The 25,282-nt window shown below is 38.3% G+C and overlaps 2 protein-coding genes across 4 annotated transcripts; one reads left to right on the forward strand and one right to left on the reverse strand.

Annotated features, from left to right (window-relative positions):
• Positions 1-99: 99 nt before the first annotated feature.
• On the forward strand, positions 100-11,169 carry cenpi (centromere protein I). The gene is made up of 17 exons (XM_022242980.2): positions 100-154; positions 909-1,095; positions 1,340-1,477; positions 1,794-1,912; positions 2,539-2,646; positions 3,184-3,279; positions 4,341-4,553; positions 4,756-4,926; positions 5,360-5,480; positions 6,133-6,218; positions 6,635-6,752; positions 6,873-7,080; positions 7,643-7,796; positions 8,318-8,442; positions 8,736-8,802; positions 8,915-9,133; positions 9,455-11,169. Exons 2-17 carry the CDS (start codon positions 975-977, stop codon positions 9,620-9,622), a joined length of 2,232 nt encoding a protein of 743 aa, XP_022098672.1. The 5' UTR covers positions 100-154; positions 909-974; the 3' UTR covers positions 9,623-11,169.
• LOC110983611 (ecto-NOX disulfide-thiol exchanger 1-like) lies at positions 10,073-24,149 on the reverse strand. 3 transcript variants are annotated; one of them, XM_022242982.2, is made up of 15 exons: positions 24,013-24,149; positions 22,763-22,968; positions 22,503-22,616; positions 21,906-22,124; positions 21,450-21,662; positions 20,818-21,045; positions 20,283-20,394; positions 19,814-19,914; positions 19,188-19,294; positions 18,214-18,409; positions 17,882-18,054; positions 17,059-17,115; positions 16,569-16,671; positions 15,946-16,053; positions 10,073-15,362 (listed from the first exon to the last, which is right to left on the reverse strand). In XM_022242982.2, exons 2-15 carry the CDS (start codon positions 22,884-22,886, stop codon positions 15,226-15,228), a joined length of 1,992 nt encoding a protein of 663 aa, XP_022098674.1. In that variant the 5' UTR covers positions 22,887-22,968; positions 24,013-24,149; the 3' UTR covers positions 10,073-15,225. The 3 variants fall into 3 exon arrangements, with proteins under 3 accessions (XP_022098674.1, XP_022098675.1, XP_022098677.1); XM_022242983.2 differs by having other exon boundaries at positions 22,763-22,867; positions 24,013-24,148; XM_022242985.2 differs by having other exon boundaries at positions 22,763-22,870; positions 24,013-24,147.
• Between the last annotated feature and the right edge of the window lie 1,133 nt (positions 24,150-25,282).

Consider the following 25,282-nt stretch of genomic DNA (forward strand, 5'->3'; position numbering starts at 1 on the left):
GTTATAAGCGACTTTAGTTTTACGAAGTAGGTGGGCGCATCGAATTCTCATTGTTGAAGGTGAAAAATCATTATTTTCTGCTAATTGTAGTCGGATGAACATGAGGGCGCTCTCTCATCAACGATAGTTCCGCGCCTGATAATACACCGTTAACGTAAGTATGGTTAAATAATTCAGTTGAGAAATTTTGCTTGTTTTCACAATGTCTGTTCAAAATGTTTCTCATTTCGACTCCTAACAGTCCTAGTTAAGTAAATCTTAAATATGGGTTAATTTGGAAGGAGCAGTGGCGTGCAATACTGTAATAAATGTCGCTAACTGTGACTATTACAACTGGTTTTGGCGTTACCCGTTCAGACTCACTTGAGTACATGTAGAGGATGTCTATTTCCGACACGCAAAGGATAAGAAAGTGTAAATAAGTGTTGACAACATTTCGTACACTCTCGTCCAGAGAAAACATGTCATCAAAATCAGTATTGTTTTAACCCAGAGGGAAAGAGTTACAAACCCTATGAGACTGGTCTACCAGATTCTGTACATAGGCCTAAATCATGCTTCAAATTATTTCCACTGCTAAATTTGACTGAGATGTGTCACTTTCTGATAGGCTAGCTTATAAACCACTGCAAAGGGAGTTAAGTGATGTCCATATGTGGAAGTCTTACCAAACAAGGTTTAAGAGAGAAAATTCTTCATCTTGATCATCACATCATCATGGTCATATGGTCGTATTCATATTTTCCAAGTTTCTTGTCCATTTTCCTATTCTTCTGAGATTGCTCACATCTGATGGGCGTAGTCTACTTTACTGTGGCCCAGGGGAAGTTCCTGTCTCTGGTTTCGTTGTTATTTTTATTCACTATGCCTCTTAATCTTTCCTGTCATGTTTTCTTTTACCTACACAGCTGGCTGCAAACATCACAGGTTGCGAATATTCATTTTGGATTTTGTCACTTCAGTCCTATCTAACTATGGCAACCCCAGTTACAAAACACAAATCTCCAAGTAGACAGAGCACTGGCGGCAAAGACAAATCAGCTGAGAATTCAGGAAGTTACTCCATCAGAGATGCCACCAGGTTCTTTACAAGTGGTAACTATGACACAGATTTGAAAGTACATGTACTTATATTAATGCATACTTGGTCAGAAAGGAGTGATCCGTTCATTTGACAAATTGTGAGAATGCTTTACTCGCATAGTTTGGATTCCACATTTGTTAATTTAAATACAATACAATTCAGCCCTCATGTAATATATAATATTTGCTGGAAGAGACGGTAAAACAAGATCTTCAAAGAGTTGTGAACATGCTTTTGGCTGTTTTTTCTGTTTAGAATCATCTAATAGAAAGGTCCGTGGGAACACTTTCTTGACATTGGCCATTCAGATGGTGGAGACTACTGCAAAGAAGGAAGGATTGTCCCCAGAGGTCATAGGTCAACTAGTCGATGTTGCAGCATCTGCCAAGTTTCGTGAGTACTGTGTAAAAACTTCATATAGCAACTTTACACAAATTTAAGAGTGAAAATATCTACTGAGATGTTCTTTAACTGTGAAGTGAATGCACTTCAAAACTGACCTTAGTTAAAAGTTAAAGTGGTTCATCCTTATTTATTTAATTAAATCCTGGAATAAGTTGATTGAAGTTTTTGTGGGAACACATCCCCATGAAGCATGATAAAAGTGTCTGAAAGTTACCCACGGTCATGTATTTAAACCACTTTGCTGTCAGATTGTTTTTTTGATAGAATTTGTACACCATTTGACAATTTGTTTGTTTTTGATCAGCGGATTCAATCAGTTCTCGTCTTGTGAAGAGTCTTCTTCCATCAGATAAGATCCCCCAGGATGCAATGGTCAAAGCCATTTCCTGGATGTGTACCAACAGACCTTCCAATGAAATACAGGTAGCGTTATTCACTTCTTTCAAAGAGGGAACCATTAGTAATTTCCTCACATCATTGAAATACATGTACTGACTTCAAAATGGTCAGCGACTGGCACATACCACCAGTGTTATTGTCTAGACCACTTAAGACCTTCACAAGACCAAGACAAGACCTGTAGTCAGAATTCCAGTCACAAGCTATTTAAATGAAGTGTTCCTTTGTCATTGTTCACACCGTTACTTGTGTCTGGTCTTGTGATGGTCTCATCTGCAACACTGTTAATCACCAATCCAAATTACCTTTTAAGGGCTTGAGAAACCATAGGGTTGCCAGTTTTGGGTGAATATTGTAAAGTATCAGTGACAATATGTGACCCGGTACATCGTAATTGGGAATAAGCCGCTGAGGCTATTTTATGTAATTGCCGAGTAAAGTGGAAATGTGCGTAAATGTTAAAATAATCGATGTAGCATTTTCTGCATATTTTGGAAGTGTGACATACCATTTGAAAGCTTATGAAATTCTCTCTCTGACCATGTACGTATCTCAAAAAGTCAATTTGCGAATTATTCCTGATTTCAATGTATTGGGTCATAAATGATTGATAGTTTATTGATAGTGCTGATTGATTGTTTCTACCTTAGAGCCTACTGCTGAGGTGGATGATTCTGACCTATGACCTGTTAGATGGGCTAGACAACCTCCATGCACTCTATGGAGTTGTTTTCCATTTCATTGAGAATGATGCATTGGTAAGAACCTTATACAACTTGATACAACTCTGTCAAAGCTGTATAGTTTATGTAGCGGTTGTCTCAAGATCCCACATGCATGTACTTGAATTCACAGAGCCCGGAATATGCTGAGGTAATGATTTGGTGAAGGTAAACATAACTCTAGTTATCCTGATCTGAATCTGAAAGTGTATGGATGGAAAGGTTGGTGTGTAAGTTTTGTTTCTACATGCATGTTGTCTTTCTGCTCTATGTAGCATTCCCTGCATTATGTGACAAAAGGAACAAAAATCTGTAACAGTTCTCCAGACCAACCTGTTCACTAATTGGATGCAGAAGATGTGTATTAATCCAGCAGGTGGATTTTTTTAGAATCCTTTGGTCAGTCAACCACAGACAATTTTCCAGCAGCTAACTGTATGCTGGTAATTTAAAGTTTGTGTCTGTTTTTCAACCGGAGTGTCCTCATGTCTATCGTCTGCTCCACCTTCTGACAAGGAGGGAAGATATTTTGGTATTCAGAGTTTGAAGTCTGTGTCTGTTTGCTATCCCTAGTGTCCTCATGTCTGTCATCTGCTCTACCTTCTGACAAGGAAGGAGGACGTTTTGGTATTCAGAGTTCAGCGACTTCTTAGTCTTCAGAAAAGAGTGGTCAGTACCTATCTTTTTCAGTTAACGATAATAAACTTAAATGAATGGCCTTCAAAATCAAGACCGTTGGTTAAAAAATATAGTGTTTTTTTCCAAAATAATTTTTCCAAAATAATTTTTCCTAGTACAACTGACAATTTGTAAATTGTAGAAATATTCTCTTGTGCTTATAAAAAAAGCCCTGAAAATACTTTAAAGGAACCAGGAAATAGAAGTATTGTCATAAATTTTACTAAAAACCCCTTGAAATTGCATCTTTAGGTTTCAATTAACCCGAATTACATGTTTGTTTTGCAGTTTTAACCCATATTTTGATGCTTTTTAGTTTTATGCGAATGAATATTTGCATATTCGTGAGCAGAACTCTGATGTCATCCAGGGTACTGAATCACAATGTTGTACTGGTTTGTGCACAGAAAATTGTTAGATTTTTTAACCACTGCTATGGCAGATTTTATTTTCTTTGGCAATTTATTGCTGTGTAAGTATATGGCAATAATCCAGCAAAAATCCTTTTCACAGAAATGTTCCCAGATAGCAAATTTGGGATTCACACTTTGCACATGAAAACATGCAACCTGAATCATGTCTTCCTGGATTTACATCAAAGCAAAGGCGCCCTCACTTGTCTAGAAATGCTTGGTCAATTTTTAATGTTTGAAAAAGTGCACCGTTCACTTCACGTAACTCAAAAAGATGTCAAACAGTCTTCATACATGGAAGAAGAGTACAGAGATACACAAAAAGTGATTCTAAGAAAAATTCATTTTTTCATTCATTCATTCATTCATTCATTCATTCATTCATTCATTCATTCATTCATTCATTCATTCATTCATTCATTCATTCATTCATTCATTCATTCATTCATTCATTCATTCATTCATTCATTCATTCATTCATTCATTCATTCATTCATTCATTCATTCATTCATTCATTTATTGTTGATTTGCTTTCTGTCTTAAAATATTTAAACTCTGATTGCTGTAATTCCCTCCATAAAAGTCTTCAGTGAAATTTTTCATGAAAAATGAAGGATTTCACAAATTCTTTTTACCAGGGCATTCAACCTTACATAACCGGCCTACTGTCTGTGTACAAGATGTATCGCCCTCATCTAGTCTCTTTGGTGACTCCACCCACTCAGAGGGTATTCTTCCGTCAGACTGATCGGATATGGTCTGGTGAGGTTCATAAGGCCAAGGAGAGAATACAGCAGCGTACTAATGGACCTGAATCAGCCGTGGAACGGTTACAGGGTGTAGACAGATTGGTAAGAAAACAAGAATATGGTCTTTTAGGGAACATCTTTAAGCAAACACAACGTTACTGTGGGGCCTTCAAAATCTCTGGTGATTGTTTTCTTGACATTTATTTTCCTCTGAGTTCAACTCTGATTCATGAAAGTGGTTTCTTAACGAGCAATCATCCTGTACATTTTGGTTGATTTGTTTATTTTGGTACTTTCTATTTAGAAAGCTAAGAGGAAGAAGCTGGATGTTATCCCGTCAGTGACCTCGTCAATTCTATCACTGGATGTCTCAGGCGATGCAGGCTACCAGTTGCCCGGTAGTCATTACAGCAAAATCCCGCTGCAGCACATTAAATCTTTTGATGACCTGCTGAAAAATATGGATAGATTAGAGGTAGAAGCACTTTGGAGTTTTTCTCAGAGATGATTTCACTGTTGTTGCCATCAAAATTGGAGGTCTTGGTGTGAATTAGTAGGATTGTATTGTTAAGGATAGATCTTAGACATTTGTATTGAAACACATGTCATGAGTGTGTTGCAGTCAGGGGCGGATCCAGAATTTTCCAAAGGGGGGTGTGTGAGTTAAGGCAGCAATGGTGTAATGCCCACAAGCAGATAGCGCAAAGCCCTTACGACTTGTGAAGCAGAACTTTTTTTTTGCTTTGTCACATTTATGGGGCGGGATCCTCCTCCCTCTTTTGTTCTCCCCTTTCCTACTTTTTCTTCTAGTTTTAGTTATTTCTTGGGTGAAAAAAGGGGGCGTGTGACCCCCATCCCTTCCTGGATCCACCCTTGGCAGTCAACATGAGCTTACGTTTTTTTTGTAGCTTCCTGGCCAGATTGCTGCGGTGTTGGATTCACCATACCTCCAGCATGCTATCTGCTGTCACACAGAGCAACATGTTGTACAAAGACTTAGCTTCTGGCTCTATCAAATGCTTCATGAAGGTAAACTTGGAGAAAGAAATGACAGTCCTGAAACACGTGTTCATGCAGTTTGTATCAAGGTTAGGTGTCGCTGGTATCTTCATGGTGTCTCAGAGGCTGTTTTTTTGTTATTTTAATTTAGTTGCCATGAATTAAGCTTACAGTGAATGCACAGAAGTTTTACTCCAGCCTATCCCAGTGATACAATCTCTTACCCTCTGGGGACGTGTTAACGCATAACCTCTATTAACAGCAGTTTCCCATCCCAATCTAAAAACTGTTCATACCTTTTGTGTCTGTCAGTGTTCTGCATTTAGAATTAGAAGGTAGTATAACAAAATTGGGGGGAGTCTTGATTTGTAATCAGCAAACCTTAAGGTTCCTGTGTCCTAGGAAAAACTAATTGTGGGGAGTCTTGATTTGAAATCAGCAAACCTTTAGGTCCCTGTGTCCTAGGAAGAACTAATTGAGGGAAGTCTTGATTTGTAATTGGCAAAGCTTGAGGTCCCTGTGTCCTAGGAAGAACTAAGTGAAAAACACTTTTGTTCTGTAATTGTCAAAGTTTGTCTTGGGCAAATACCTGACAGAGCAGACTCTGGAGTATTTTTAGATGAAATTCTTAGATTTTATCATTGCTTTAATAATTTTGTGGGTTTTATTTTTCTCTACCTAGAGCTTCTAGACTACTCCTCAGAGGTGCCAAACTCCAGAGCCGAACGACTGCTACAGATGCTCATCAGCTTCACTGACTTCCTACATGTAAGAACTGTCATCTTCATATTTGTTCAAATTCAAATATATCATCCCCAGGTAAAAGTTGCGTTAGTCAAGAAACATTTGGTTTATTTACAGTAATAAAGAATAGTTGCGCTTTCTTAAAAGATGACGCATCTTTGCATTGTTATTGAGCAGTATGTTGAATGATTAAATACAATCCCAAGAAAACTGAAATAAATAATTAAGAATAAACAAATAAAATCAAAACCCCACTTACACTCAGTTATATCTACAAAAAAATTGATATGGGGAGAAAATGGCCAGGTACACATTGACTTTAGTGAGCTTTTACACATTGATAGATAAATTTGTTCTTAAGTTACAGAGGGTCATTGTCTTCACAAAGGAAATTTTCATACAGCCAAAAAGTAAACTAGATGTTCATTTATTTCTGTTAGGAGGATGTTCCAGTGAGTGAAAACTTCTTGGTGAAATATCTTCACACATGGAATGGTTCAGATTACAGACCATATATCCTGAAACTCATCACAAGGTTTAGAATCTACCCCTTCCAAAGTAAGTCCAAATTTTGTCACAATTCCATCATATCATATCCACTTGAAATATGTTTCCATGATTTGTTTTTTTCGATGAGTTAGTCATTCTCATCTTGTCAACCTTTCTATTTCCTACCAGAGTTGAATGACCTTGTCTTAGAGCCTCTGCGATCTCTGTTCTTCTGCTCCTCTGTCTTCTTCAAGTGCCAAGTCATCTTTACCCTAACAGAGCTTCTGAGGAACTATGTCGCTATTGAGCTTCCTCGCCATGCAGACACAGTCTGCATGCAAGCTGTCAAGGAGGCTTCTGCTCTCCAAGCTGGTGATGCTCAACTGTCACAGAATCAGTAAGAGATTAATAACGGCTGGAAATGCCACTAGTCTGCAACTCTTTGTATTCATATGAATCTGTGGTTACAAAGAAAAATACTAGCTCTTATGAAAGAGCATACTCTGTCAAGTAATATTGATCTATCCAGTGAGAATATTTTTGTCAAATAATATTGATCTATCCAGTGAGAAAATTTGTGTCAAATAATATTGATCTATCCAGTGAGAAAATTTGTGTCAAATAATATTGATCTATCCAATGGGAATATTTGTCTCACTGGCTGTCTAGTGATTAAAGTGGAGACGTGTTCAGTTTTCATTCAGTTAGATTCAGTTGTAAAACGGAGCACAGCGTTGTTAGGTTGAAGACCAGAAAAATGTATAAAGTAATTTTTTTTAAATATGGAGTTAAGCAAGACACATTATATTTTTTTTATTTCAAGTTCCATAAAACTGACAACTACACAAACAATAATTGGTGACCTGTGGAAAGAATAGTCCTAACAATTTGCTGGAGTTTTGCACCACAATGTGTAATTGTGTTATGTTGTGTCTAATGTGTAATGTTTATCCCTTCAGGGTGTCAGTCTTTGATGTTCATGTGGGTAATTTCCAGGCCCTGCACACCATTCAGGAACTGACGGAATACGTGGACAGAATCAGTACAATGGCACTTCTCATTGAAAAGGATCATGTACTTCTGATGCATTATGTATTGGAATTCTTTGAATTGGTAAGCCTGGTAGGAGCACTTGACCAGCAGTTGAAGGGACTGTGGTTCAACTCCCATAACTGCCAACTCAACAGAGTTCCGTGTAACTAAGAGAATTAATGGTGCTGCTCATTAAGAAGAACTTAGTAATTTTGGGAGTTATTGGTGATGTTGAGTTTCAAAAGAGGTGACAGTGGTAACTAATGTTAGTTTGCTGAGTGACATTTGAAATCGCCAAGGCATGAGAGTACTTAGTGCTACACATAAGAACTTAGTCAATTTGGAAATGTTGGTTGTGGTGAGTCAATTAGGGGCATGTTATACATGTACAACTTAATTTTGCTGAAATCTTGATAATATAAATGAAATTGGTATTCATTTTGCGGGAGACAGAGATGCAAAACACCTCATGAAAAGAACATCTCTGTATACATGACTGATGTGGACAATAATTGAGTCCTTTTCATTGCAGATGTCATGTTTACGTCTTCACTATGTTAATTACAGGTGTCCTGTTTACATCTTCGCTATGTTAATTACAGGTGTCCTGTTTACATCTTCGCTATGGAGTACCATTTGTCTATGTCCCATCCTCTGGATGCTTCTATAGAGCTTTGTTTGCAAGTAATGCCATGGTCTGCTCGAGAGTCTGTAAAATCATCTGCAAGTAAGTTCATCTTGTTGCTCTTGATGGGAATTCTATTTTTGTGGAAATTTGGCGACATCATTACCACAAAACATCCACACTACTACCATCCCTCAGAACCTTGTAAATTTGATAAATCTGTAAAAGAAGGTTTGTTGAAGAATGATCTAAAGTCAGTCTGTGTAGAGGTACTACAGAAACTTAGGTATGTATCTCTACCTGTCATATACATTGTTAATTAATGTATGGATCAGAGTTACTTCAAATTCCTAAAGAAAAAATGATTCTTTTTCCCTTCTGTTTATTTTGTGTAGCTACAAAGATGAGTTCCAGGCCTTGAAGAAGATGGTTTCTATTGAAGATTCAGACAGCTTATTTACTGTGAGTTTAAAAGTAAAGTATTAGTGTATAAAAAAACTTGTTAGGTACGCTAGAATGCGACATTGGGTCTCAAGCTTGCATCTTGTAATTATTAGACTGTTCGTGTCCGTAGAACAACATGAGGGACGGCATCCAGCTACTCAACCAGTACATCTTAGATCTCAGCAATGCTCTCTGGCGTAACAAGGCTTTCCTGACTACCAATAAGACAAAAGTCTTTGATATCCCGGTTGCCTCGCTCCAAACAACAGGTGTAAAGCACATCAACGAGGCATTCTCGATCCATCTACACATGGCAATGTTGCCATTTGCCAACAGCTTCCTTGAACAGGTTTGTTGAGGAAGGGGGTGGGGCTTGGAAGGGGGGTGGGGCTTGGAAGGGGGGTGGGGCTTGGAAGGGGTGGGGCTTGGAAGGGGTGGGGTTTGGAAGGTTGCGAGGCCAGTATATTCATCAAGTTTATCAATGGGGAAGTTGTTTCAATCTGTCTACAAAAACATTGCAATGCAGTTGTTTGCTGTTACAGAATTTGTTAGGAAGTGGGTGAGGCTTTGTTAAATTTTTAAGAGAATCACTTACACAAATTTGAGATAAACATATTCTCTCGTTATCCTGGCAGATTTCTGACGTGAATTTCCTTTTTCCTGTTTCCAGACACAGCCAGTAGGTAAAAAGGTTCACCCAAGTCTGATCCGTTCCTCAGAGCGAGACACCTACCTGGATTTCCTCAAGAAGGAACGTTTGGATGGTGTAGTGGCATTCATTAACACATTCATCAAACGTAACCAGACCGCACAACATAAGCACCAAACAGCAAGCTGAAAGTAAAGCAGTGTTCATCGAATGTAACGTAGGCTTCATTCCAAAATGGTATCTGTGAAAACAATTTGGAACAGTTCATCTGTGCACAGGTGTCGCTAGACCATTTTGAATGGGGGGGGTGCCGCATGAAATTTGCCGATGTACAGTCACGCAAAACGAGTGAACTGTAGTCTGATTCCATAGCCTGACATCTACCTCACGGTAGTTATGGTAGTTGTGAGCATGAAATTCATCTTCTGTTCATCGCCATGGTTTTCTTGACCACTTCCACAACAGTTGAATTAAATCCACCCTTTCCGTCAGGTCTTTCTCACAGTTTAGCAACAGCAACATGTCTAGTCTCCTATCACCCATGGTTCACCTGTAAAAATTCTTAATGAACTTCAGATGGCTGAAGGTGCATTCAGCTTCAAAAGTGCATTTAATAATAAACACTTGTTGAGTGCTGTCTATCTAGTGAACTATTCTTTATTTCTTTACAATCGTCATTTTCTCCCTTTTCCTTTGATCTTCATTCTCTGTTCTTCATTTTTTATTTTGCCAACAAACTAATATTTTGCAGACATTAACTAACTGATGGGGGGGGGGTGTTACACCCCCAACATCCCCTCCTAGTGACCCGTGCATCTGTTGTCTCAATTCAGTGACTTTCTGCTCAACTTTTGGAACTCGTCATGGCGTCATTTTAATTATGCAGTTACACATGTACATGTATATACAAAATTTTGAAGGGCTCAAATATTTCCATGGTCAGGAATCTTATAGACTAACTTCTCAAACTTAATGTGCACATGCATTTGGCATTTCACAGAACTAAATTGCTAGAGTAGGCATGTAACAGGTGCGTACCACCTGTTCAGGAGTTTTGTGCCACCCGGCAGTAATGGCGTCTAATTGTGCTTGTGGAAGTACATTATAGCAGCAAACACTAACGTACATGTACAGGGTAAATGCCATAAATATTTACATATTTGGTTTTGCAGTGATCAACATGTACATAATTAATTTCTCCATCATACTTAAACTCTCTCCTCTTGGAAAACATCCAGGGTTGTAATACAGCAGAACACTGTTATAAAAAGGTCCTTTGGACTTTACAAATTACCTTGTTATAGTAGTTACCTTGTATAAATGGTCATGGAAACAAACAACTTTGTATTAACAGTGCTCTTCTGTGGCTGTATACCTTTCAAATGGGAGTTGTGTGTGTTGCCCAACTGACAGAAATAGAAATGAAATTTATTTGGGTGATTTTTAATTTTCCATGCTTTTTTGTGATCATTGTATATATGTATTGAAATATATTAAATGTAACTTTGGTTTTTCACCATCTTAAGATGAACCACTTCAAATACTTGTAGTATTTCCACAAATACTTCAGTTTATAAGGCTTGGCACGAAGGAAACAATTGTAGTGAATTTTTGGCCTATTTTTTGTGAACTTGACACACTCCAACAACTTTTGCGAAAATTCCTATTGACTTTTATGATATAAAATGCAAGTATCGAGCATTAAAATCAAATAAAAGAGTTTCTGCTTGTTTTTATACTTTTCTTTGATAAAGCATTTTGTTGGAACTAATGTTGGGTCAGATTTCACAAAACCGTTGTCATGTTTTATTTTTAAAAACTAAGGGATTTCACTTGTCATTTTAGGAAAGAAAACATTTCTACATTGTCCAACGATCTTGTTTTTGCAAGGGATATAAATTGAAATTCCTTTAAGTCCATTTCTAAATAAAAAAAATAGGTTTACCCCTTGCAGTTTTATTAAATTTTAGCCAAAACTGATAAATTTCAGATTTCGAGGAAAATCAGCTTTTGACCCATTTTTAATTTAACCCTTTTATTCAATTATGGAAAAGTTACATTTGAGATTTTAGGGAAAATTAAATTTTTCCGTCTTTTTAATTAAAATACAAGGCTCACCCCTTGCAGTTTTATTCAATTTTGGCCAAAAATGACAAATTTAAGATTTTTTGGGAAAATCAGATTTTGGATCATTTTTAATCAAACTGCAAGGCTTACCCCTTGCAGTTTTATTCAATTTTGGCCAAAAATGACAAATTTCACTTTTTGGGGAAAATCAAATTTTGGACCATTTAAATCAAACTGCAAGGCTTACCCCTTGCAGTTTTATTCAATTTTGGCCAAAAATGACAAATTTCACTTTTTGGGGAAAATCAAATTTTGGCCCATTTTTAACTAAAATGCAAGGCTTACCCCTTGCAGTTTTATTCAATTTTGGCCAAAAATGACAAATTTCACTTTTTGGGGAAAATCAAATTTTGGCCCATTTTCAACTAAAATGCAAGGCTTACCCCTTGCAGTTTGATTCAATTTTGGCCAAAAATGACAAATTTCACTTTTTGGGGAAAATCAAATTTTGGCCCATTTTTAACTAAAATGCAAGGCTTACCCCTTGCAGTTTTATTCAATTTTGGCCAAAAATGACAAATTTCAGATTTGGGGGAAAATCAAATTTTGGCCCAATTTTAACTAAAATGCAAGGCTTACCCCTTGCAGTTTTATTCAATTTTGGCCAAAAATGACAAATTTCACTTTTTGGGGAAAATGATATTTTGGCCCATTTTTAACTAAAATGCAAGGCTTACCCCTTGCAGTTTTATTCAATTTTGGCCAAAAATGATGAATTTCAGATTTGGGGGAAAATCAAATTTTGGACCATTTAAATCAAACTGCAAGGCTTACCCCTTGCAGCTTTATTCAATTTTGGCCAAAAATGACAAATTTCACTTTTTGGGGAAAATCAAATTTTGGCCCATTTTTAACTAAAATGCAAGGCTTACCCCTTGCAGTTTTATTCAATTTTGGCCAAAAATGACAAATTTCACTTTTTGGGGAAAATCAAATTTTGGCCCATTTTTAACTAAAATGCAAGGCTTACCCCTTGCAGTTTTATTCAATTTTGGCCAAAAATGATGAATTTCAGATTTGGGGGAAAATCAAATTTTGGCCCATTTTTAACTCAAATGCAAGGCTTACCCCTTGCAGTTTTATTCAATTTTGGCCAAAAATGACAAAATTTCAGATTTGGGGGAAAATCAAATTTTGGCCCATTTTTAACTCAAATGCAAGGCTTACCCCTTGCAGTTTTATTCAATTTTGGCCAAAAATGACAAATTTCAGATTTGGGGGAAAATCAAATTTTGGCCCATTTTTAACTAAAATGCAAGGCTTACCCCTTGCAGTTTTATTCAATTTTGGCCAAAAATGACAAATTTCACTTTTTGGGGAAAATGATATTTTGGCCCATTTTTAACTAAAATGCAAGGCTTACCCCTTGCAGTTTTATTCAATTTTGGCCAAAAATGATGAATTTCAGATTTGGGGGAAAATCAAATTTTGGCCCATTTTTAACTCAAATGCAAGGCTTACCCCTTGCAGTTTTATTCAATTTTGGCCAAAAATGACAAATTTCAGATTTGGGGGAAAATCAAATTTTGGCCCAATTTTAACTAAAATGCAAGGCTTACCCCTTGCAGTTTTATTCAATTTTGGCCAAAAATGACAAATTTCACTTTTTGGGGAAAATGATATTTTGGCCCATTTTTAACTAAAATGCAAGGCTTACCCCTTGCAGTTTTATTCAATTTTGGCCAAAAATGACAAATTTCAGATTTGGGGGAAAATCAAATTTTGGCCCAATTTTAACAAAAATGCAAGGCTTACCCCTTGCAGTTTTATTCAATTTTGGCCAAAAATGACAAATTTCACTTTTTGGGGAAAATGATATTTTGGCCCATTTTTAACTAAAATGCAAGGCTTACCCCTTGCAGTTTTATTCAATTTTGGCCAAAAATGATGAATTTCAGATTTGGGGGAAAATCAAATTTTGGACCATTTAAATCAAACTGCAAGGCTTACCCCTTGCAGCTTTATTCAATTTTGGCCAAAAATGACAAATTTCACTTTTTGGGAAAAATCAAATTTTGGCCCATTTTTAACTCAAATGCAAGGCTTACCCCTTGCAGTTTTATTCAATTTTGGCCAAAAATGACAAATTTCACTTTTTGGGGAAAATCAAATTTTGGCCCATTTTTAACTCAAATGCAAGGCTTACCCCTTGCAGTTTTATTCAATTTTGGCCAAAAATGATGAATTTCAGATTTGGGGGAAAATCAAATTTTGGCCCATTTTTAACTCAAATGCAAGGCTTACCCCTTGCAGTTTTATTCAATTTTGGCCAAAAATGACAAATTTCAGTTTCGGGGGAAAATCAAATTTTGGCCCATTTTTAACTCAAATGCAAGGCTTACCCCTTGCAGTTTTATTCAATTTTGGCCAAAAATGACAAATTTCAGATTTGGGGGAAAATCAAATTTTGGCCCATTTTTAACTCAAATGCAAGGCTTACCCCTTGCAGTTTTATTCAATTTTGGCCAAAAATGACAAATTTCAGTTTTGGGCGAAAATCAAATTTTGGCCCATTTTTAACTCAAATGCAAGGCTTACCCCTTGCAGTTTTATTCAATTTTGGCCAAAAATGACAAAATTTCAGATTTGGGGGAAAATCAAATTTTGGCCCATTTTTAACTAAAATGCAAGGCTTACCCCTTGCAGTTTTATTCAATTTTGGCCAAAAATGACAAATTTCAGATTTGGGGGAAAATCAAATTTTGGCCCAATTTTAACTAAAATGCAAGGCTTACCCCTTGCAGTTTTATTCAATTTTGGCCAAAAATGACAAATTTCACTTTTTGGGGAAAATGATATTTTGGCCCATTTTTAACTAAAATGCAAGGCTTACCCCTTGCAGTTTTATTCAATTTTGGCCAAAAATGATGAATTTCAGATTCGGGGGAAAATCAAATTTTGGCCCATTTTTAACTAAAATGCAAGGCTTACCCTTGGCAGTTTATTCAATTTTGGCCGACAATGACAAATTTCAGAATTTAGGGGAAATAATTTTTTTACCCATTTTCATTAAAAAAATGTAAGGCTTACCCTTTGTAGTTTCAAATATAATCATCAAAAAAGCTTTCCTTTCAGAAAATTAATAATTTGCTATCGTAAGATTACCGTGGTATTTTTTTTGCTTGTTTCCTGACAGCAACAAGTAGAACCATGAATTGTAAAGCAAAAAATATGCTGTACTTCTCCGAAATTTTTCATGGAAGTTTTAAAGATGGTTAAGAATTCAGGGGAAAAAATGATATTATCAAATGCTCTAGAGTAACTACAGCTGCTCGGATTCAGTCACTGAAGTTGGAAAAAGTGGTTTTTGTTATTCTTGTTGGCAAGAGAATGTCTCTCAGCAAAACCTTGCATGACCCCTGCTTTAATGATGGTCCCCACTAACTAAACAATCTGAGAGCCTTCAGAAAACACTGGCAAAAGCAGCATTTATAACTGGATCAGCAACACAGGGCACAGCTCTATCATGACATGCAGTCAACTGGTGTTGATTTTAACAGCGATGCAGGTGGATCTGTCTGATGTACACAGTTTTTTTAATCTGTAAGCTAGCTGTTCAACCACTTTGATGGTTTCTCAAGCATGCCTTATTTGGTTGTGTTCTCTTGCTATTAATGCATCCAGGTGAAAGTAGCAATGAAATGCCATTATTTCTCCAGCATGTATCAGTTTGTTGATGTGCGGTTGCTAGGTGACAGTCCCATGCATGTATTATAGCCGATGAACTTCCATCGTTTCTCCAGTGTTGCTCCAACACCAAACAGTTCTTGCTTGAACATTTTTGGAAATTTGATAAGTAAGGCTGCAAAAAACAAAAAAGATTTACCAACAGGATAACACAGGGTAGCAAAAGGTGCATGCAAAATCCCTTTATGCTAAAGTTTACTGTTATTTATTTTGTAAACCATCTTTATTGAGGGTAAACCATTCAACAGGAGCTGATCATTTGGGACCCTCATTAAAGGAGAAAAAGGAAATACATCAAAATCATAAAATAAGCATTAGCGAAAATATACAAATAATATCAGAGCCATCAACAGAAATAGATTCCTCATTCCTAAAAATTTACATTTAAAATCCAGTGAGAAATCAAAAAGTGAAACATGAAAAAAGTTTTAAAAGAGGGAAAAATAGATATAAATACATGGGAAAAACGTAAAAGAAACATTGAGAGAACATTGAGCGTCCCCCCAGTAATAAGAGTAATCGTGCATTTCTTGAAGCAAAATCTTTTAAATCACTTGGGTACATTGTACAGAGTTTAAAGCTCAGAAAAGGTTAGAATAAAGTCTGAGTTGAGACTTGCATACTTGTTTACAAGGGACGGAATTTTGATATCATGGTCACTGCATTAAAAATCTTTTCTTTTACAGAGTGAATTTTACCTTCAATCTGCTGAGGTGAGACATTAAAACTAAGGCGTTGTAAGTATGACCAGAGGTACTCCACTGATGCACCAAAAGGGTGAACATGTAGAAATGTGCTGATGATTCCTAGACGATACAAAGTAAATAGAGGACTGAAAGTAATAGAGTGCTATTAAAGAGGCCTGCTTGTATATCCGCACATGACTGGCTATTAACTAGTGCCAATTAGTCAAACTGGATCGCCAAATTTAACCTTTTGCTGATGAGTAGCTAATGGCGACTCAACAACGAGAGAAAGCAGTCGACATTTGCCTATATTCACGAGATGGCCATTCTGAATTATTCTTTCAAATCTACTTTATTGATAGAACACTCCAAACAGGAAGGAGCCTCTTTTACAAAATATAATGCAAAAACCTCATTTTGGAAAATTCAATTTAAAAGGGGACATGACTATTCACCCGTAGTTTGGAACTATCCATTGGAGTTGCATAATGGACAAATTTTCTTTGCCCCAACTGCATCATCTTCATCACCACACACATGATTTTAAAAACTTTCAATTCAAGATGGCTGACTTGTTATGAAGGCTAAATACTAGCATATTCTGTAAGCACTGACAGTTTGAATGTGACACCTACCCACAAGCATAGCATCATTCTCCATGAGTTCTGTTCCTTCCGTTGAAGAGATGTCACCTTTACTGCTACTTGCCTCTTTGGAATCAGATTCAGAATCTGACTTCTGAAGGAACACAGACAAATTTTCAGCTTGGGAGTACCTTACATCTTAACACTAACCTCTAGGGTACTCTGGCAAGAAACCCTATCAGTGCATCAGCTTGTATCATTTTCAGAATGGCACGCCTAAGATAAAAAGGTTGACTATCCTAAAGACTAAACAGTCTGGGAGACAGTGGGTACCAGCCACCACAAGTGCCAAGAAAAAAACTGGTTGGATAGGTTTCAAGCAAAATGCAGCAGGATTTTGACTCCTATCATAGAAAACAAACTATATCCCTACAGTGGTAAACTTATTTCAACTTTGGACAAACTTATCTTACATGTAAAGATTTTACGATAAAGGTGATGATAGGTGGTGTAAGAAATGATATATCCTAGAGTTTCAAACCTCAGCTTTCTTCATTTCATCTTCTTTCTTCAGCTTGTTCTTTGTTTCCATCAGTTGCTGGGAAAGTTGGAAGGAGGAAAGAATTAAACATACTGGAAAAATCCTAATGAATCTGGCAGACAATACAGACTGTACATCTGGACTTCTTTTTAAAAAGGGCCAATGAATTCTTTGTGGGAATTCTTGAGTCTAAAATATTTCTGTAATGATGAAAGAGATTAAAAGAAAGTAAGAAAGGGGCTTCTCCAGACTGCTGGTTGGGGAGTATCAAAAGAAAGTGGATTCAATGAGAATCAATGAAAGGAGAGTAAAGTAAGGAAGGAATATCAAACATAGAAAGATGAAGAGAAGGGCTTGTTCAACGACAGGTTGGGTTTAGTAACTAACCTGTTGCAATCCCAAGCAAGAACAGTTTGGTTTAGTAACTTACCTGTTGCAATCCCAAGCAAGAACAGGATGGGTTTAGTAACTAGCCTGTTGCAATCCCAAGCAAGAACAGGTTGGGTTTGGTAACTAACCTGTTGCAATCCCGAGCAAGAACAGGTTGGGTTTGGTAACTAACCTGTTGCAATCCCAAGCAAGAACAGGTTGGGTTTAGTAACTAACCTGTTGCAATCCCAAGCAAGAACAGGTTGGGTTTAGTAACTAACCTGTTGCATCCCAAGCAAGAACAGGTTGGGTTTGGTAACTAACCTGTTGCAATCCTGAGCAAGAACAGGTTGGGTTAGTAACTAACCTGTTGCAATCCCGAGCAAGAACAGGTTGGGTTTAGTAACTAACCTGTTGCAATCCCGAGCAAGAACAGGTTGGGTTAGTAACTAACCTGTTGCATCCCAAGCAAAGCATGTTGGAGGGCCTTGATCTGAGTCTCCTTCTCATCTGCATATTGTACTTTCTCTGTCTTGAGGAGGTCAACCTCATTGCGGAATGCTTCAAGTTGACATCTGAGAGCATCTGCTTCATCTCTGCTGATACTGCCTGGAGTAATTGAAGGAGCTAAGGGGTGAAAAATTGATGAAACATTACAGCTACCACCATCAGCCTGGGAGAGAGTAAGAATCATTGTACGACATACACAAGTATCTTACCAAGAAGCTTCCAACTAGGATGGCTCCAGACAGACCTAACATTCTGCTGTTAGTGTTCGTGACTTACCAGGAGTTTCCGATGGGGGTGGAGGTGGCTCAAAATTCAGCTTGGGTCTCTTACTTTCCTCCTCATCAGTCAGGGTCCTCTTTGCTCCTTGCTCTTCTTTGATGCTAATGACTGTTTCTTCTTCATCAGATACATCCATATCAGCCTCTCCCTTGTCTGTCATGCCAAGCTCCTCCTGTATAGGAGTGCACAGCTCCTGCCATAAGGAAGACAGACTGTAATTAGAAACAGCAGGTGCAGTCTCTGCAACAGGTTTCAGTTATGTTTGGATGAGTAGTCCTTTAATAAGTTGCTTCTTAAAACTTACAACTTGCAGAGCTTCTCCATTTATACTACCAACTAATACCGTTTGTAATGCTGCTGATTTCTTATGGTTAAGGATCTTATAGGGCTCTGTGGTTTGATTCTTTTCAAGAATGGTGTCATCCATCACACTATCTTCACTTTATAACCAACCTGTGATGCAAAGTTCTTGCAAGAACTTCTCCATCTTTAAGCACTCCATTCAAGAGACCATAACTTTGCTACTAAATCTGGATCTTGAAGAACTCTGTTACAAGATTTTGTGAATACCACATGCACATCTTAGAACGAAGAGTACACTTACCTGCTGGTTCTTAATATTGTCTGTGAGACTTCTTAACCAAATTATTACCAATCTGGCAGAAAACAGTTTTACCAAATCCTGGCACGTTAAAAACGGCTCCTTCCGATACATCAGGTTTATTAATGGTTAGTTACAATCTCATTTTTCAGCAGTTCTGATTGGCAACCTCAGGGCAGCAAGTCTTATCATCTACATTCACATGACAATTTAATATGTCGGCAACAAGGTAGGCTGAAAGCAAGGAATGGAAATGAAAGGCAGTGGGATGGTGTATCTCTTCAACCATTTGACCACTGATAGTAATTCTTAGATTCGTAGTCATGGCAACATGCCCCACCCACTCTTTAACCCTCCCTCTCCCACTTACCTGGACACTTTTCTTCCAGCTATCAATGTGCTTCCTCTGTGCTTTGCTGAACTGATCTCTAGAGGGTTGCTTGGTAGCACGCACAAACACTTGGTTGATCAAGGATACTTAATGATGACAGGCAAAGGGTGTATTGAATAAAAATATAAGAAATCTGAGTAGGAGGGCCGAGGGAGAAGGTAAACCTGCCACTTTCCTGCGGTTGAGAAAGAGCGCTTGGCCCAAGAGATGGCATCCTCACTGCATCTTGGGGACAACTTGGGTTCATTTCTTGGAATGACAAGTCTTTTTCTGATTTAACTGGATGGAAAAGTGAATGGAAAGAGAAGACCTACCACTGGAAAGAAGCTGGCTGCCATGATTAGTGGCTGCCACGGTTACTTGCTGCCATGGTTATTGGCTACCATGGTTACTGGACATTGAAATAAAACTCTCAATTTCAGAAAAACAAACAGTCCAGAATCCAACCATAGAAGGAGCTCACGTGAACTTAATGTTTGAATGTACTATGAAGCAAAGACATGGAACCAGACTTCGTTCTAGCCTTCTCTAGGTAGAGGCCTAGTTTCTACATGGTTCAAGACTCTTTTCACTATTACTGCTTCTGTTAGGCTGTCTGCACTTACATTGGGAATAGATGTCTCCAGTTTGTTTGCGAGCCATTTCTGTCATTGCTCGAATCTGTTCATCAAGACGCTGTTTTTCTGATGAAAGTCGTCTGGTCTGACTGTTGAATGAGCAGACAATGATACGCATACCACTACTGATACGTAGAGTCTCCACGTTATGTCTTTCGATACTTGCCTCTCTGTTGTCTACATCTTGGGACAATTGTCTGCCCAAGACATTCACTGACATACTTCTGGCAATGGGTAGCGGTTACAGATCTTCATCAAACGTACTTCACATAAACCAATATTTTTCCAGATATCCTTCTTTTGCTGGCCAAAGTGTCCCCCGATATGTCACGATGTTAAGTACAATCGGGACATTTTCAATGTTTACCTCAACTTTCGCACATCTTGAGGAATATTGGCAGAATTGTCAAAGACAAAAAAGACAAACATTAGATGATGACAGCAAAACAAACTGTACCTGAATGCTGCTTGGACTAAAGAGAAGAAACTGTTGGCTGTTTGCTTCTTGCAATCTCCTCGATCCAACCAACTGATTAACACCGTCACGGCACTAGGGAAGCTATCTTCAGCTAGGAGATAAATTCAAGGGTGACAGGTGTAACCAGCTTACAGGTGTATCAACTCTTGCTCTGTACATCCTCACGGGATGATGACATTTGCATGTAATGACCTGCTGAAAGTCAGGGGCAGTGGTCCTGATAATTACTGCTGATTACATTTCTTTTTAATCCGCCACCATACTGCTTTCATATAAATAATTTAGAGTTTGTCGTTGATATTTCTTATGGAAAACCAGACTTCAGAGTCTGATGATTTATGCAGAACAGAGTCTATTTGTACGTATTTACTAATGATGCATCTAAATTTTTCTGAATTCATCAAAGTTATTTAAGACACCAGTCTTAAACTGTGACTTAAGTTTGATTCTGGTTGATTTAGTGTGGTAAGGATAGAGTTGCCAATATCCTGCCAAGCATTTCAGACTCTACTACCTTTGAGTTTCTCTGTGAGTCTCTGTGCCTCCGATTCTGAGTGTCTTGCCATTTGTCGCAGTTTCTCCTCTTCTCTCCTCACTAGCCTGGCTTCTTCTCGCCGTTTTCTTTCCTCCTCTTCTTGCTTTCTCATATATTCTGCCTCATCATCTCTGGACTCGGAGTAGTCAACTCTCAGGACACCAGAATGATCAGGGTCGTTCTTATTCTCCACTTTGATTCTGTAACCTTTAGTTGTAACATGTGACATGAAGAACTGTTTAGAATAATCAATATTGATTTAACCAATCCACATCAAGATTTCAAATACCAACAAGGAAGATGTGGAAGATGTCAGGGAGTCACACTAACTTGTAATTTACTCACCCCCCCATGATCTTAGTTCGAATCCCACTCAGGCTAACAGATGGATTGGATTCTCAGTCCTCACCTAATTCTACAGGTCTTTCCAAGGATAATTATCAGGTTTCTTCTACCCTCCGAGACAGAGCCTTTGGTAATCTTCTTTATTCACAACTCTCAGCTTAGCTATTTATGGCCTATATACTCTTTGAGACACTGTCGTTATTTATGTACATGTAGCAAGAAGAAACTAGAACAACAGCAGGACTTCATGGAATGGACATTCTCACCTGACACTTCAAATGCTTTGTCTACGGAGTCTTCATCCATGAATCTAATGTGACAATAAAAACGAGTCCCAATCCGAAGCAACTTGCGAATTGTGCCAAAGTTCTCAAATATTTCGTGCAGCATTTCATTAGTGCAGAGGGCAGGTAGACCCCCAACAAAGATGGTACAGCAGCCAATCGGCTTCTCTCGTGTTGGCCGAGCAGGTTGCCTTCCTGTTAACAGACCAATACAAAATATTTGGCTAATCATACATCTTGGGATTTCAACAAGCTGAATATGCCGCACACTTTTCATATCATGAGATATACAAACACACAATAAGCATAAAAGCCCAGCTTGATGTACCGAAAAATAAAGGGAGTGTCTGTGATCTGAGTCTTCCCCTGGAATGCCAACATCCATTATGGCAGTATTCCTATACATGTAAAGAGATTAGAAATGTGTTGTTAGTTTACCTGGGGGAGGTGATGTGAGTGTAAATCCAGACCCTGTCAGTACCCTCTGCAAGCCTTGTCTCCCCCCTGGATTGCCAACATCTGCTGCATACTGTCCCATAGCCATGACATCTCCAGCCATGTAGTCTATTGCTGAGGAATAGTTAGCCACCAAATGATCCATACCCCACTGACTGCCGTGTAAACTCCTGTGCAAATCACCTGAAATATCACTGGATCCTGTTCCGAAACAAAATGAAATAACTGCATATAGTATTAGTTCTTTTATCCTACTACATCAGGTCACTGACCTCCAGGTCCACGATTGCTATTCCATGTGTCTGTATGCCTATCCTGAAGTACAGTACCAACTCATCTAAGGCAAACTATTATCCAAAGTCTGCACAGACTTCAATGTCCTGGTTCCAATCTACACATTGTAATCTGCAATGGTTGGCTAGTCACTCACTATCCCTACTACTTGGTCATCCACGGACTGAATTATCGCCTGTTTGCTAATTGCTTCTGTTTTCCATGCAAGTAGCAAGCTCGCCAGTGGAAGTTTTGATGGTTCAAACACAGCTTTCGGATATCATCCCTAACTGGTCTAAGACTTACCCTCATCATCAAGTCTAGACAAGCTGCTGTCTCCATCAATAACTTGTGGTTCATTCCTCAAGGAACCAGAGAATTCTAGAGGCTTATCATTATAGCCAGGTTCCATAAAACCCACTAAAAAGACAAAGAAAGAAAAAGTCCCAATCACAGATTTATTGCTTTGGTCCTGTGGCATTCTTGCAAGCAGCTACAAATTTTGCCTCTATTCAGAATATTTTATCAGCACTTTGTCTCGTTGACACTTGTACACATATACTTACTAGGCTGGTTCATGACATTCAGTCCTATTCCACTCATCCCCATATTTCCTTGACTCCCTCGTGCCGGAAGAAATCGCTGATTCTGAAAGTTTCCTGCCATGCTGACTACTTTAAAAAAACACATGTAGATCTGAATCCAAACTTGGAAGGTACGATGATCTCTTCTCTATTGTCACAGGACATGAGGCTCAAAATTCCCTCTGAATCTGGAAAGAAATGCTTATACAAGAACTACATGTACATGTATATAAACATGAACTGTGCTGAAAGACCCCACAATATATGATGCTTTTTTTTTCAACAGTAAAATCTCCTCAAACTCCTTCCCCTAAACTGCAGCAACACATTTTTGATTTGCTCAATTTAGATTTTTGTTTAAATAACCTAATATTAATGGAAAATGTGGGGAAAAAGTCTGATAATACTGTGAACTTGGGAAAAAATGTCTCCTTTAAATCCTAACCTTCCCCAACCACACAGAATTAAACTGTAGTAAAGTGTTTAATTCTGAGGAGATAGGTCTGGTAGGCCCATAACAGCTGGCTTTTGCATCAGTTTGGCATGCCTCAGAAAAACAATGTCCAACAACCTCTGTGCACAAAGTCCCAGATGGATGTTTAACTTTGTGTGAATGGGGAAGGTCAGGGCCAGCAACCCTTGGGGGGGGAACCCTTGGGGGTTAGGGTTAAGGAGAAATCCTACTCTCTTTCAGGAAACTAATTTTGTCTCCAAATAAACATGATAAAGGGCTTCTCTAAATACCAGCAGATTCCCCGAGTTGTGATGTGCGCCTCAACTACTACATGTAACTAGGTTCCGAGGGTAGAAAACTCTTGTTTGGCCATGCCCTAGCCCCACTAGTGTGGCACGGATCACTCCCAAATCGGGAGTGATCCGTAGTGGGGCTAGCCATGCCCTAGGTTTTTTCAAACAAGTCTCACTGGTTTGTGCACAGGGACAAGTGTTGTCCGTATATGAAACTCTTTCCTTTTCCAGAACCGTCTCGTTGGGTTTGTGCACAGGGTGTCAAACGGCGTCTGTATATGGAACTCTTTCCTGGAATTTTTAAATGCTAAGCCTAGTACTAATAATCACAGGCCTTACGTTAGGCCTATGGATTTTTTTAGATTTGTTGAATGAGGTCGTGCCCAATTCCCGGACGCACACCACCGTTTGTAAATTCGGACAAAATTTTCGTGATTTCGTTTTTTTTGGGTAGGCTGAAGACATTCTTCTGAGCAGGCACTTACCTTGCACTTACAATTACAACAAACTGATTATTGAGTAAGCCCAACCAGAGAAAAACAGTGGCAAATAAACCCATGCGGTGCGCCATGCATTAGCAAAATTAATAGCTTGGGAAAGTGGTGGCGCTGTTTATGTAATCGGTTAACAGGTCCGGCCTGATGCAGTGCGCTCAACATGAAAGTGCCCCCCCCCCCCTCAATTTTAAAAATGGGGATTGATTGGCCGAAAAAAAAATGGGAATGTGCAACAACGCCCTGGTTTAGCTTATATCTGAGGGTTGGAAGCAAAATTACGGGTTAAAAAAAAGTCTTAAGTGCCCGAGAAAATAGAGGGATGCGAATGCGTGTGGAACAACCCACCCAAAATTGAAAATGATTGGAAAGTTAAGAACCAGACAAACTCCAGTTATATCAGCTTTTAGTATTATTGAGCCCCAAACTTGGTTAACTTTATTTTCAATGGGGCTTGAGCCTTTTATTAATCGAAAATAGGGGTGGGTGGGTCAAAGTTTGAGTGTACTGCACTCTTCTAGCGCGCAGAGACAAATGAACGCCTTGGAAAAGAAAGAAGCTACACCACAATTTATTTAGCTCTTCCAACAAAACTAAAGCAACCTCCAACTCCGACGGTTTGTAACCGTGCCTCTTTCATTCTGTTTAGTCAGTTTGATACAGAAAAATTTACTGAGCGAACCTAAGCAGGGGCGTGGATAGGTCGAATTTAAAACAGACGTTGCAATATTGCTGAAGGACAGGAAAATGTATATCTTAAAATTCTCCTACGTTTAAGTTTGCCCCACTACCAGGTGGCTAACTGATTACTACGCAGCATTTTTCTGCATTTTGAAATGGAGAAAGAACTGAGCGATTCCGTGTGGGTATACCTCATTTAAGAAATCGTATTTATATGTGTCACATTAAAATGAGTGCATTCAGATACATGTATTATGGGTGCCAACTATGTCTTTTTTATGCCTCCAACTCTTTTTACCATTTCTGACTAAAATAAAGTGAAGAACACTAAACTTTTTCAAAGGGAAAGGCTTTTTTACCAGGTGATCAAAGATTATTTAACCACGCGCGAGGCAATGAGTTATGAGTTAAATCAGCTCTATTTTGTTAATTTGCTAATTTCGTTTCTTTGTGGTATTTCCCCCGTATATTTCTAGGCCAGTACAGAAGCATGGTGCTCCTCTCCGGCGTCACTCGGCTCCTTGTACAAGTTTCTGTGCTTAAAAATGATTCATACTAGGGGATATTTCCTGGCTTTGAC

The sequence above is a fragment of the Acanthaster planci genome, linkage group LG14, assembly GCF_054643075.1.
Source record: "Acanthaster planci isolate LZ-2023a linkage group LG14, COTS_SCS, whole genome shotgun sequence".
In the NCBI taxonomy this organism is placed as follows: domain Eukaryota; kingdom Metazoa; phylum Echinodermata; class Asteroidea; order Valvatida; family Acanthasteridae; genus Acanthaster; species Acanthaster planci.

Bases quoted from the DNA above. Each gene is read 5' to 3' on its own strand.
- cenpi (XM_022242980.2), top strand. From the start codon at position 975: ATGGCAACCCCAGTTACAAAACACAAATCTCCAAGTAGACAGAGCACT. The intron at 4,554-4,755 runs GTAAGAAAACAA...CTTTCTATTTAG, and splicing joins TACAGGGTGTAGACAGATTG to AAAGCTAAGAGGAAGAAGCT. The intron at 6,219-6,634 runs GTAAGAACTGTC...TATTTCTGTTAG, and splicing joins GCTTCACTGACTTCCTACAT to GAGGATGTTCCAGTGAGTGA.
- LOC110983611 (XM_022242982.2), bottom strand. From the start codon at position 22,886: ATGTGTTTTTTTAAAGTAGTCAGCATGGCAGGAAACTTTCAGAATCAG. The intron at 18,055-18,213 runs GTAAGTCACGAA...TTCACCCCTTAG, and splicing joins ACCCCCATCGGAAACTCCTG to CTCCTTCAATTACTCCAGGC. The intron at 16,672-17,058 runs GTTTGAAACTCT...GTGTTCCTTCAG, and splicing joins ATGAAATGAAGAAAGCTGAG to AAGTCAGATTCTGAATCTGA.